Source organism: Orycteropus afer, unplaced genomic scaffold (assembly GCF_000298275.1).
Source record: "Orycteropus afer afer isolate SDZICR_OR568_19922 unplaced genomic scaffold, OryAfe1.0 scaffold00031, whole genome shotgun sequence".
Classification (NCBI taxonomy): Eukaryota; Metazoa; Chordata; class Mammalia; order Tubulidentata; family Orycteropodidae; genus Orycteropus; species Orycteropus afer.
In genome coordinates, this window is record NW_006921618.1 from 747219 (window position 1) to 758736 (window position 11518).

Consider the following 11518-nt stretch of genomic DNA (forward strand, 5'->3'; position numbering starts at 1 on the left):
CTCTTGCCACAGATGTAGTCAATCTGATTCCTCTGTCCTCCATTTGATGAAGTCCACACATATAGCCACTGTTTATGTTGTTTAAAAAAAGTATTTGTGATGAATAAGTCATTAGTCTTGGAAAATTCTATCATGCAATCTCCAGAATTATTTCTATCACCAAGGCCAAATTTTCCAACTACTGGTGATACTTCTTTGTTTCCAACTTTTGCATTCCAATCACAAGTGATGATCAGCACATCTTGATTGCATGTTCAGTCAATTTCACACTGCAGAAGTTGATAAAAATCTTCAATATTCTCCTCTTTTATTTTGGTGGTTGGTGTGTAAATTTGAATAATAGTATTAACTGGCCTTCCTTGTTGGCATATGGATATTATCCTATTACTGACAACATTGTACTTCAGGACAGATCTTGAAACATTCTTTGTGATGATGAATGTCATGCCATTCCTTTTCAATTTTTCATTCCCAGCATAGTAGATCATATGGTTGTCTGAGTCAAAATGGCCAAAATCAGTCCATTTCAGCTCGCTAACGCCTAGGATATCAGTCTTTGTGTGTTCCATTTTATTTTTAACCACTTCCAAGTTTCCTAGATTCATACTTCATACATTCCGTGTTCCAATTATTAATGGATGTTTGCAGGTGTTTCTCCTCAGTTTGAGTCATGCCATGTCAGCAAATGGAGGTCCCAAAAGCTTTAGTTTATCCATATGATTAAGGTCAGTTCTACTCTGATGAGGCAGCTCTTTCCAAGTTGTATTTTGAGTGTCTTCCAACCTGAAGGGCTCATCTTCTGGCACTGTATTGGATGATATTTTTGAGGGCTATTCATAAAGTTGTCCAGTAATGTATCAGATGGTGTTTCTCTGCTATTCATATGAAGACTAAGGTGCGCCTAACCCAAGCCATGGTATTTTTAATTGCCTCATGCACATGTAAAATCTGGACAATGAATAAGGAAGATGGAAGATGGAAGAAGAACTGATGCCTTCAAATTGAGGTGTTGGTGAAGAATACTGAAAATACCATGGACTGCCAGAAAAACAAGCAAATCTGTCCTGGAAGAAGTGCTGCCAGGGTGCTCCGTGGAAGCGAGAACGGCCAGACTTCATCTCACCTACTTTGGTCATGTTGTCAGAAGGAACCATTCAGTGGAGAAGGATGTCATGCTTGTAAAGTGGAGGGTCAGTGAAAAAGGGGAAGACCCTCGATGAGATGGATTGACACTATGGCTGCCATGATGTGCTCAGGTATAGCAAGGATTATGAGGCTAGCGCGGGTCTGGACAGTATTTTGTTCTGTTTTACATAGGATCACTATGAGTCAGAATTGCCTCTATACCACCTAACAACTAACAACTATTCCTAACATTAACCGTGGGCCTTCCCTTTTCATCTTCACCTCAGTTTCCCCAGTAGTGAAATGAAGGTGTGGGCTCAGGTGCTTCTGCCTTTCACTTCTCCTTTCATTGTCCTGTCATCTCCCCTTTATAGATGTGGAAACTGAGAATGAGCAAGGCCAAGTCACTCTGCCAAAGTCACATACCTAGTGAGTGGGGGTGCTGGTATTTGAACCCAGGCAGGCCAGCCCTAGAGTCCACAGGCTTCATCATCTCACCAGAGAGAAATTCCACTGGGCCGTTGTGTTGCCCTCCTGATCAAGAACCATCAATGGCCCCTTAATACATACGGAGTGAAATGAAAACGAGCTCATTACAGTCTGAGTCTAAACTTGACCTTCTAAGGCTCCAAGGTGAAAACTTCTTCCTCTCAAACCTGCCTCCTCCCTGTCCTTGGAAACCTTTGCCTGCTTTCTTCTGGAAGCCTTCCCCAGCCATTCAGCCCACTCTCAGCCCACATCCATCCCTGCACCCTAATTAATTTAATAACCCCTTGTCCTTTCTGGGCAGTGGTTTTCCAAGCCTGTCCTATCTGTGATCATATTCGAGCCTCTGAACTTGGCCAAGTGGGTGTCATTATCCCCACTTTATAGATATGGATACTGAGGCCCAGGGAGGCTGCATGATTTACTCAAGATCACCTGGCAATTGTGTGATCCAGCCTGGTTCAGAGCCCGGCTCTTGACTCTGGTTCTAGCACCAACTGAGCCCTACGCTTTGTGGGCCCTCCCTTCTCCTGGGGTAGGCAGTAGCTGGTTCATCTTCTTTACGTGGCAGTCTTGTTTGGACCACTCTCCTGGGGCCTCTCCTGGACAGGGACACTTCTGTCCTTATCAGGATTCCCTCACCCAGGGTCTCATGCAGGCCCTGGCCCTGGGAAGTCTGGGGAGCTGGGCCAAAACACCCCAAACTCAGGGGCTGGGACCTGGGTGAGGTTTTCAGTCCAGAAGGACTGACTGTCAAGGGCACTCAGCCCTGGCTCCTGGCTCCTGATTGAGTGTCACCAGAGGAATAATTTGAGTCTGGAGGGGGGTATTTGTAAAGCGTTTATAAGCTTGACTGAGGAACTGAAGGCCAGGGCCTGAAGAAGTAGGGCTGAAAGAGGAGTTGAAATATCCCTGGGGACATGACAGGATGCCCTTCAAACCTGAGGTCTTTCCTGGTCTCTGTCTTTCTGACTTCCTGTCCCCGATTCCGCATCTCTCTGGATCTCTCCATGTCTCTGGCTCTGGCTCTCTGTTTCTGTGTCCCCAAGACCCCTCACCTGGCTCATCCCTGTCCCCAGATGGGACCTGATCTCACACACAGGGCAGAACAAGCCGGAGGCACCACCAACCTAGAAATTTCAGGCTTCAGGAGCAGGGCTGCCAGCTAAAATTCAGGCTGTGTAGTTAAATGTCCATTTCACATCAACAGTGAATAAATTCTTAGTATATAAAACCAAACCAAACCCACTGTCATCGAGTTGATTCTGACTCATAGCAGCTCTTTAGGGCCAAGTAGAACTGCCACACAGGGTTTCCAAGGCTGTAAATCTTTACAGAAGCAGACTGCCTCATCTTTCTCCTGTGGAGTGGTGGGTGGTTTCGAACCATTGACCTTTTGGTGAGCAGCTGTATGCTTTAACCACTAGTGCACAGGACATACTTACATTAAAAAAGGTACTTTTTTTTTTTTAATCTGAAATTCAAATCCAACTGGACCTGCTATATTTTTATTTGCTAAATCTGTCCACCCTCCTTGGGAAGAGAAAGAACTGTGTCAGCCCCTTTCACTCTGTGAGGGCGTCTGGCAGCCATGCACTGGAGTGGCACCGGCCTAATGGAGCACAGTTTAGGGATTGGGACTAGTCCCCTTTTAACCAGCTTTTTTGAGAAGTACCAGAATCATGCTGAGGGAGATGTGAAGAGAGTGTTTGGCGAAGTCTGCCCTCCTCTGAGGGAGGCAGGTATTGGAAAGGGGCCCCATGGAATGACCAGCCGTGCAAACTTGGGTGAGTCACTTGCCCGTCCTGGAGCCTCAGTTTCCCTATGTGGAGTGGGAGTAACAATCTCCTTCTCCCACACTGCGGTGAGGATTAGATGAGCTGATGGAGGACAGGTTTAGCCAGGACTGACGTGGGAAGAGTGCAGTGGACCGGGGCCTCGGGGGCTGTGGGTACTGTTGTTATTACTCTTGAGGTGGTGGGTAAGAGTGTGGACTCAGGAAGCAGACACCCTGGGTTTGGCTCCAACTCTGCCTCTTATTAGCTATGTGACCTTGGATAGATGTTTTAACCTTAGTTCCCTCATCTGTAAAATGGGGGACACTGGTAGAACCTGAAGCTGTGCCATTGATACTTCACATATCAACAGGGACCCTTGGTAGACAGGTTTCAGAGGAGCATCTAAATTAAGATAGACTAGGAAGAAAGACCTGGCAATCTACTTCTGAAAACTAGCCAGTGAAAACCCTATGTATTATACCAACGACCGAGTAGACAGCACAGGACTGGGCCATGTTTCTTTCTGTTATACATGGAGTTGCTAGGAGTTGGAGCCACCTCAGTGGTAGGTGAAGACAACAACCTAAGATTAATGAGAGGATTCCACAAGATAGCACACATAGAGGAACTTGAGTCTGGGATACAGGAAGAGCTTACCAACCACTGGCTGCTGTTATCTCCCAGGGGTCTATGTGTGCGGTTTCCTCCAGGAAGCCTTCAGGCCCCTCCAGCTCCCAGTCCTCCCCTTTCAGGGGAACCTATTGACCTCTGGCCCCATGGCCCTGGGCCCCATCTGGCTGTCCTCTGCAGTGCTCAGTCCCCATGAGAGAGCAAAGTTTCTGGGACAGTGGGAGGATGGCAGGTGCCCCAGCTTGGCAGTGCCCGCATACACAGTGGGCTCCCCACAGACAATCAGGGGATGGACAAACTGGCATTGAACAGAACTCCAAGACTAGCAGAAATGGAGGAAGCACATTCCCATGAGGCAGGTGACATCATGGACTTTTTAACCTGACAATTAATGCTTGGTTGTTTGACTGAATTGACTGAATCTGACCTGTTTTCCCAGACAACACAGCAATGCTGTGGTGAAGCACCAGCTCAGTGTACTAGACACCTGGGTGCAAACTTGGCTGTGCTGCTGACTGCTGTGTGACTTTGAGCTTGTTACTTGACCTCTGTTTTCTCACCTGTTTAATTGGGATGATACCAGTAACCTAGTAGACTTGTAATGATAAAAAGGAGCTAATAAATGTAAGGTGTCTGGCACACAGCGAGCATTCAACAAAAATTCATTCCCTTCCCTGGGGAAGATGCTAAGGAAATCTTACCACCTGTTAAGCAGGAATACAAGAGATTGTGATGAGAACTGCTCTTCCTAAAACTACAGTCTCAGAACTGCAAGAGAGTCCCCTTTCTGGCTCTTAATGAGTATTCAATGAGCCCTTGTGTTCAGCTCTGCACTGGGGTCTTACAAAGCTGGCAACTGGGTCCTGATCCCCATGAAGCTCACTGCTCTGTTGGGAGGTAAGGAAACTAACAAGGGAAATGTCCATGAACACAGAGCCCTTGGAATGTGAGACTGTAAATACTTTGTGTGGGGTCCAGGCTTTGATCCCAAGGGCTTACCATGAGAATCTGTGGAGCCTGGGGTGGTCAAGGAAGGCTTCCTGGAAGAAGCAGGGCTTGAGCCAAAGATGAAGCTTCTTAACAGGACCTTCCCCTCCAGCACTTCCCATGGCCCCCTGTTCTTCCTAGGTTGGTACCTGAGGGCACGGAGATGTTCGAGGTCTACGGGACACCAGGTGTGGACATCTACATCTCTCCCACCAAGCACAGGGACCGGGAGCGTGCCGACACCAGGCGGTGGCACTTTGATGCGGGGACAGAGATCATCGTGGTCATGAACTCCCCCAGCAATGACCTCAATGACAGTCATGTGAGCTAGTCCCCTGATCTGGGGGTAGAGGGAGGAGGGGAGGCAGTGTTCTAGCTCTGTGAGGGCCTAACCTCTCTCTTTACTTGGAGCACAGGATAGCACAGTAGGTAAGTACCTGGCCCTGAAGCCAGACTGCTGGGGTTTGAACTTTAGCTCTGCAAATTACAGATATAAACCGTATATCATTGGGCAAGTCACATAGCTTGACTGGGCCTTGGTGTCCCCATCTGTAAAATGGGGACAGTAACAGTGCTGATGTTGGATGGAACGTGCACCAGTGTTTGCTTCCAAAGACCCCTTGTGAAGTGAGGAGTTGTCCCAATTCTCCTGTGTTGGGCCTCAGTATCCCCATGTGTAGGCTGAAGGGTGATTGGGTCGTCTCTGCCTTTCTGAATGAAGAAGAGAAAGCAGGAACAGAGGAGGCTGCTGCCTGGGGAGTCCCCCTTCTGAGATGCCTCAGTTCCCTAATACTTGACCCCATTCTCAGAACAGGGGGGACACCTAAAGAGTGGAAGAAATGGGAATGGCCTTTGAGCTTGGCACAGATGATGTCCCCATGAAGGGCTGATGGGGACCAGGACTTGGTGTGTCAGTAGTGATATTTCAGGAAACCAGTCCTTTAAACACTGAACGTGTGCCAAAGGAGCCCTGGTGGTGCAGTGGTTAAGTGCTTGGCAGCTAACCAAAACGTTGATGGCTTGAACCCCCAAGCCACTCCACGGGAGAAAGATGAGGTAGTCTGCTTCCTTAAAGATTTACAGCCTTGGAAACCCTACGGGGAAGTTCTACTCTGTCTTACAGGGTCTCTATGAGTCAGAATCGACTCAAGAGCAATGGATTTGATGTGAGTTGGGACCATGTGCCAGGCATTGGACAACCTTACCTTTTCTAGTCCTGACAATAGCCTGAGACACAGGGGTTCTGATCCCTACTTCACAGGTGGTGGCAACCAAGGTTCACAGTAACTTTCCAAGGGCCACCCAGCTAATGAACAGGAGAGCTAGAATTCAGTGCAGACCTGCCTGACACCTAGCAACAGGTTCCCTCACTACCTCCACCTCTGTGCCCACCACTGAACTGATCCTCCCCATAGCTCTTTTAACCATGTCAGGTGGGACTCATAATGAACCCATTTTATAGACAAAAAAACTGAGACTAAAAATAGGTATGGTTTACCTGAAGTCACATGATTTAGTGAGTGGCAACATTGGTGAGAGCCAGGACTAAGTCCCCAGGGGAGGAGGGCAAGAGGACCAAACAGCTTGTGAGAGGCAACCCTTTGGGTGCCCTGCCTAACAGGGCTGTGTGGATGCCTTTCTACCCTAAGTTTCTTGGCCCCAATAGCCAGTGGGATTGAGGGGGGGCTCAGTCCTCCAACAACTGACCCTCTTTGGCTGGGATCCAGGTAATTATATCTGAGGTGAGCATCATCGCTGGGGCCTGACATGTGAGAATTAGTACTTGCAGATTTAGGGGCTCCCAGGACTAAAGGTTGAGGTGGCAGCTGTAAGATCCTGAACCCCCTGACTAAGATGAGGGTGTGAGAGCCAGAGAGTGAAGGGACCACGTCAGGAGGGAACGCTCAAGGGGAGGACTGTGGTCAAAGCACGCTTTGATGCAACTGCCTGCATAACCTCCACCTTCATCTTCAGCCTTTGACAGTTATGGGTACTCACGATGTGGAGGCACCTTGCTAAACATGTCACATATCACATCAGGGAGTTCTGGCCAGGCAGGAACAATTATTATTATCCTCCCTTGACAGTTGAGGAAATTGAGGCCCAGAGAGGATGAGTAACTTTACTTGGGGTATTCAGAAGTGGTGGACCCAGAATCTGACCCAGGCCATCTGAATCCAGAGCTCTGAACCTCACCCTTGCACGATAGTGCCTTCCCACCAATAACAATGACTGATATTTCTTGGGCACATCCCACAGGCTCAGTCCTTTCCATGTATTGTTTCTAAGCAGCACGATAGTCCTCTAAAGTAGGGAGCTGCATTGTCCTCATTTTGCAGATGAGGAAACGGAGGCAGCTCAGAGAAGTGAAGGACCTTGATCAAGAAACCAGAAGTCTGGGCTTAAGCTGAGGCCTGTCTGAGTCCCACCAATAAGAACATCAGCCCAGGCCAAACTCCTTGTTTGCAAATAGGGAAACTGAGACCCAAAGGAGAACAGGGGCTTACCAAAGTCACACAGCAGGTCTTTGGCAGTGCTGGGAACCAGGTCCCCATAGAATCCTTCACAAGTTCCCATCCCACAGGTGGACCAGCCAAGGCATGGAAAGGTAAATGGCATGAAGAATGCTAAGGGGAGAGCTGGATTGGTAAACTTAACTCTAGTGCACAGTCTTTTGGGGTGGGGGTTCTTGGCTTCAGCTTGCATGAACCTAAGATCATCTCTTTGTAGGTTCAGATTTCCTACCACTCCAGCCATGAGCCCTTGCCCCTGGCCTATGCAGTGCTCTACCTCACTTGTGTTGGTAAGTTGGGGGTCGTGTTGAGGGTGTGCCAGCCAGAAGGACCTTGGCCAATGGCTGGGGTGGGTGGTGGCTGGGAATAACATGTTTTACAAAAATTGACTAGTTTTCTTATTTAAAGTTAAAAAAAAATGCATGTTTTAAAAATTCAAACAGCACAAAAAAGTACGCATTGAAAGGTAAACTTCCTTCCTCCCTCCACCCCAAGATTTCCAGTTCCCCAAACCCAGCATCCTTCTGGAGATGTGCTGGACTTATACGAATATAACATATATACTTGTGTATCCCCACCCTTTGTGCAAGCAAATAGAATCATGCTACATGCACGGATCTTATTTTTCCAACTTAATTTTTTTTTCTGTCAATTCTCCATAAACTGATATACAAATTCTATGTAAGTTCCCTGTTGGAAATATCAGACTGGGAATGTAAATTAACTATGATTCATATGTTAAAGGCTCTCGTGGAAAAGGTGTACTACATGCATGAACAGATAGGGAATTTCATCAGAGAGTTGAAAACTGTAAGTTTCAAATGGAAATGCTAGATATAAAAGTTATGGTAATATAGATGAAAGATGACTTCTGTGGGTTCAGCAGTAGACTTGACACAGCTGAAGAAAGAATCAATGAACTTGAAGATAGGTCAATAGAAATCACCCAAACTGAAAGGCAAAGGGGAAAAAAAGGGAAAAGAACAAACAATAAGATGACTAACAAAAATACTGTCAGAACAGAGATTCAAGAGTTGTGTAACAGTATCAGTCTAAACTCAATGAAATCCCCATCAAAACCTCAATATGGCTTTTACAATAGAACTTCATAGAGCTGATCCTGAAACACATATGGAAGAGCAAAGGGAAAAGAGAGCCAAGACAATTTTGAACAAGAACAAGGTGGAGGGATTCATTGTACCAGACTGCAAGTCTACAAGCTACAGTACTTAAGGCAATATGATATGGGTGCAGGGTTAAATAAACAGACCAATGGAAGAAAGAGGGAACCCATGGGGAATGTATCTATGCTCATGTGGTTATGATGTGGGGGGAAATGAGCTTAGAACCCTACCTTATACTCAAAAATAAATTCCACCTGGGCTAACAATCTTAAAGTGAAAATAAAAATCTTAAAGCTCTGTACGATTTTTGTGACCTCAAGGTAGTAAATATTTTCTTTAGCAATATACAAAAAAGCACAAATTATGAGAGGAAAGATGGAAAATGTAGGCTATCATAATACAACAGAGAACAAATAAAAGTCAAACTATGAACTAAGAGAAGAGATTCTCAATGTATATGGCTGACTTGGAGCACATGGAGAATATTGAGAACTCCAATCAAGAATAAGAAAGACAAATTATTAGAAATGGGTAAAAAATATGAACAAGTAACTCAAAGAAGAGGAAGCCCAATGATGAAAACCCAAATTGAAAAGATGCTTAACTAAGTTAGGGCTGCCAAGATGTAGCACCAGATGTGGTCCTTACACTGTGGTGGGAGTTGACATTGGTACAGCCACTTAGAAAGCAATTATGGAGAAAGTTGAAAGTGCTTTATCTACAGAATACATTTTAGGAAACTGAGTTATAGGGGATGTACATTTTAAATTTAGATAGATATTGCCAAATTGCTCTCCAAAATGACTGTACCACCTTATGTACCTTCCAACAGCATATGGAAGTGCCTTCCAACACAATGTGTTATCAACTGTTTTCGTTTTTGTTGCTAGGTTGTTGCATCTCATTGTTGTGGCAATTTGCCTTTGTTTAGTTGGGAGTGAGATAGTGTACCCTCACCCCACATATTTTTTCATTGGGAAATACACCTACAAAAAAGTGCATGAAGCTTTATTGTCTATCATATTTTTCACCTATAACTGCTCATATAAATAACATGCATGTGAATATAAAGCACATGGTGCACACAGTAAAATAACACACAAGGGTGTTGCACAGTTTGCAGAAAAAAGGATAGCATGTGCATTATTGTGTAAAAATATGATATACTATATATACTATATATATATGGCAGTATATATGGCAGTGAGTTTTGTTTTTTTCTCAAATGTGTATATTATACACACATATTAATGAACAATTATAAAGCAAACAATTGAGTAGCCATCACCGAAGTAGGAAAATAGAACATCACTAGCACCCCAAAGTCCCTACAACCCCTGCCCCTCTCATCATGACTCTCCCCTTCACAGGTAACCATGCCTTGTGATAAACATTTCCTTTTGGTTTTTCCCTCTGATTTTGAAGACTCAAAAACAGTATAGTCTAGTTTTGTCTGTCTTTGGACTTCTTGTGGAAAGAATTATATATCATATATTTCCTGTGTGTGTTGGGTTTCTTTTGCCCCACATTGTATTTGTGTAACTCATTCATTTGCTGTATGATGATGAGGTATCTTTTCACATGTTTAAATATAATTTCAAATTCTTCCTTTTTTCTTCTCTCCATCCCTCCCTTCCTTCCTTCTTTCTTTCTTTCCTCCCATTCTTAGCTCCTTTAGAGCTAAGAAGAACACTTTTTTTTAAGCACAGGAAGATTGATTCTGACCCCTCAAATGGTCCATTTATGTTATAAACACTTCTTCGATTTCTAGGGAGAAACATTAAGAAGGTGGGATAGAGACAGCCATTATAGGAGCTTGAGTAGCTGATGAGGCTGAGGCTCAGAGAGACTAGGTGACTTGTCTGTGGTGACACAGCCAGTAGGTGGCAGAGTACAGATCCATATCCATGTCTGTGTGATGCCAAAAACCAGACTCACTGCTGCTTCTCAAGCAGAAAGGCAGCTCCATAAAGGATGACATGGTCCAGGGCAACCCAGTCTCAGTGCAGGGTGTGCCTGACAGCAAGAGGGGCAGAGGAGGAAGGCATGAAGGAAGGCTTCCTGGAGGGGATAGCAGCATTTGGCCTGGGCCTTTACTCTTACCCTGATTCCATGTCACCTCCACATTCCTCAAGGCCTCTGTCCCAAGCCCAGGGAGGAAGGCGCCAGATGTCCCCACCACTGGGCGTGTCTTCTTGTCAAGTTGGCTCTGACTCATAACAACCCTATGGAAAAAGAACGAAACACTACCTGGTCCTGTGCCATCCTCATGATCCTTGCTATACTTGAGCACATCATTGCAGCCACTGTGTCAATCCATCTTGTTGAGGGTTTTCCCCTTTTTTGCTGACCCTCCACTTTACCAAGCTTGATATCCTTCTCCACGGAATGGTCCCTTCTGACAACATGACCAAAGTAGGTGAGATGAAGTCTGGCCATTCTCACTTCTAAAGAGCATTCCAGCTGCACTTCTTTTAGGACAGATGTATTAGTTCTTCTGGCAGCCCATGGTACTTTCAGTATTGTTCATCAACACCATAGTTCAAAAGCATCAACTGTTCATCAGTCTTCCTTATTCATTGTCTAGGTCAGTGTCTTAGAAGTGACTTATACTTGCTCAGCCCCAGACAGGCTCTGAGATGGAGGCTCGAAAATTCCTGAACCCTATGAAAGAGCCCCAAAATACATAAATCAGATGTTAAAAGAGTTAAAAAGTCAAACAGATGACTCCACAGTCATAGTGGGAGACTTTAATACACCACTTTCTTTGAAAGATAGAACAACTGGAAAGAAACTCAACAAATACGCAGAAGAGCTAAACAATACAATCCACCAACTTGGCCTTATAGACATCTATAGAGCACTTCACCCAACA

At 45.4% G+C, this 11518-nt stretch overlaps 1 protein-coding gene across 1 annotated transcript in view; it reads left to right on the forward strand.

Moving 5' to 3' along the window:
* The window catches only part of PADI3 (peptidyl arginine deiminase 3), a 46777-nt gene that overhangs the window by 12130 nt on the left and 23129 nt on the right, over nt 1–11518 (forward strand). Inside the window, exons 2-3 of the mRNA XM_007935851.1 lie at nt 5148–5328; nt 7737–7809. Coding sequence (XP_007934042.1) covers nt 5148–5328; nt 7737–7809 — 254 coding nt within the window. The remainder of the gene's footprint in view (nt 1–5147; nt 5329–7736; nt 7810–11518) is intronic.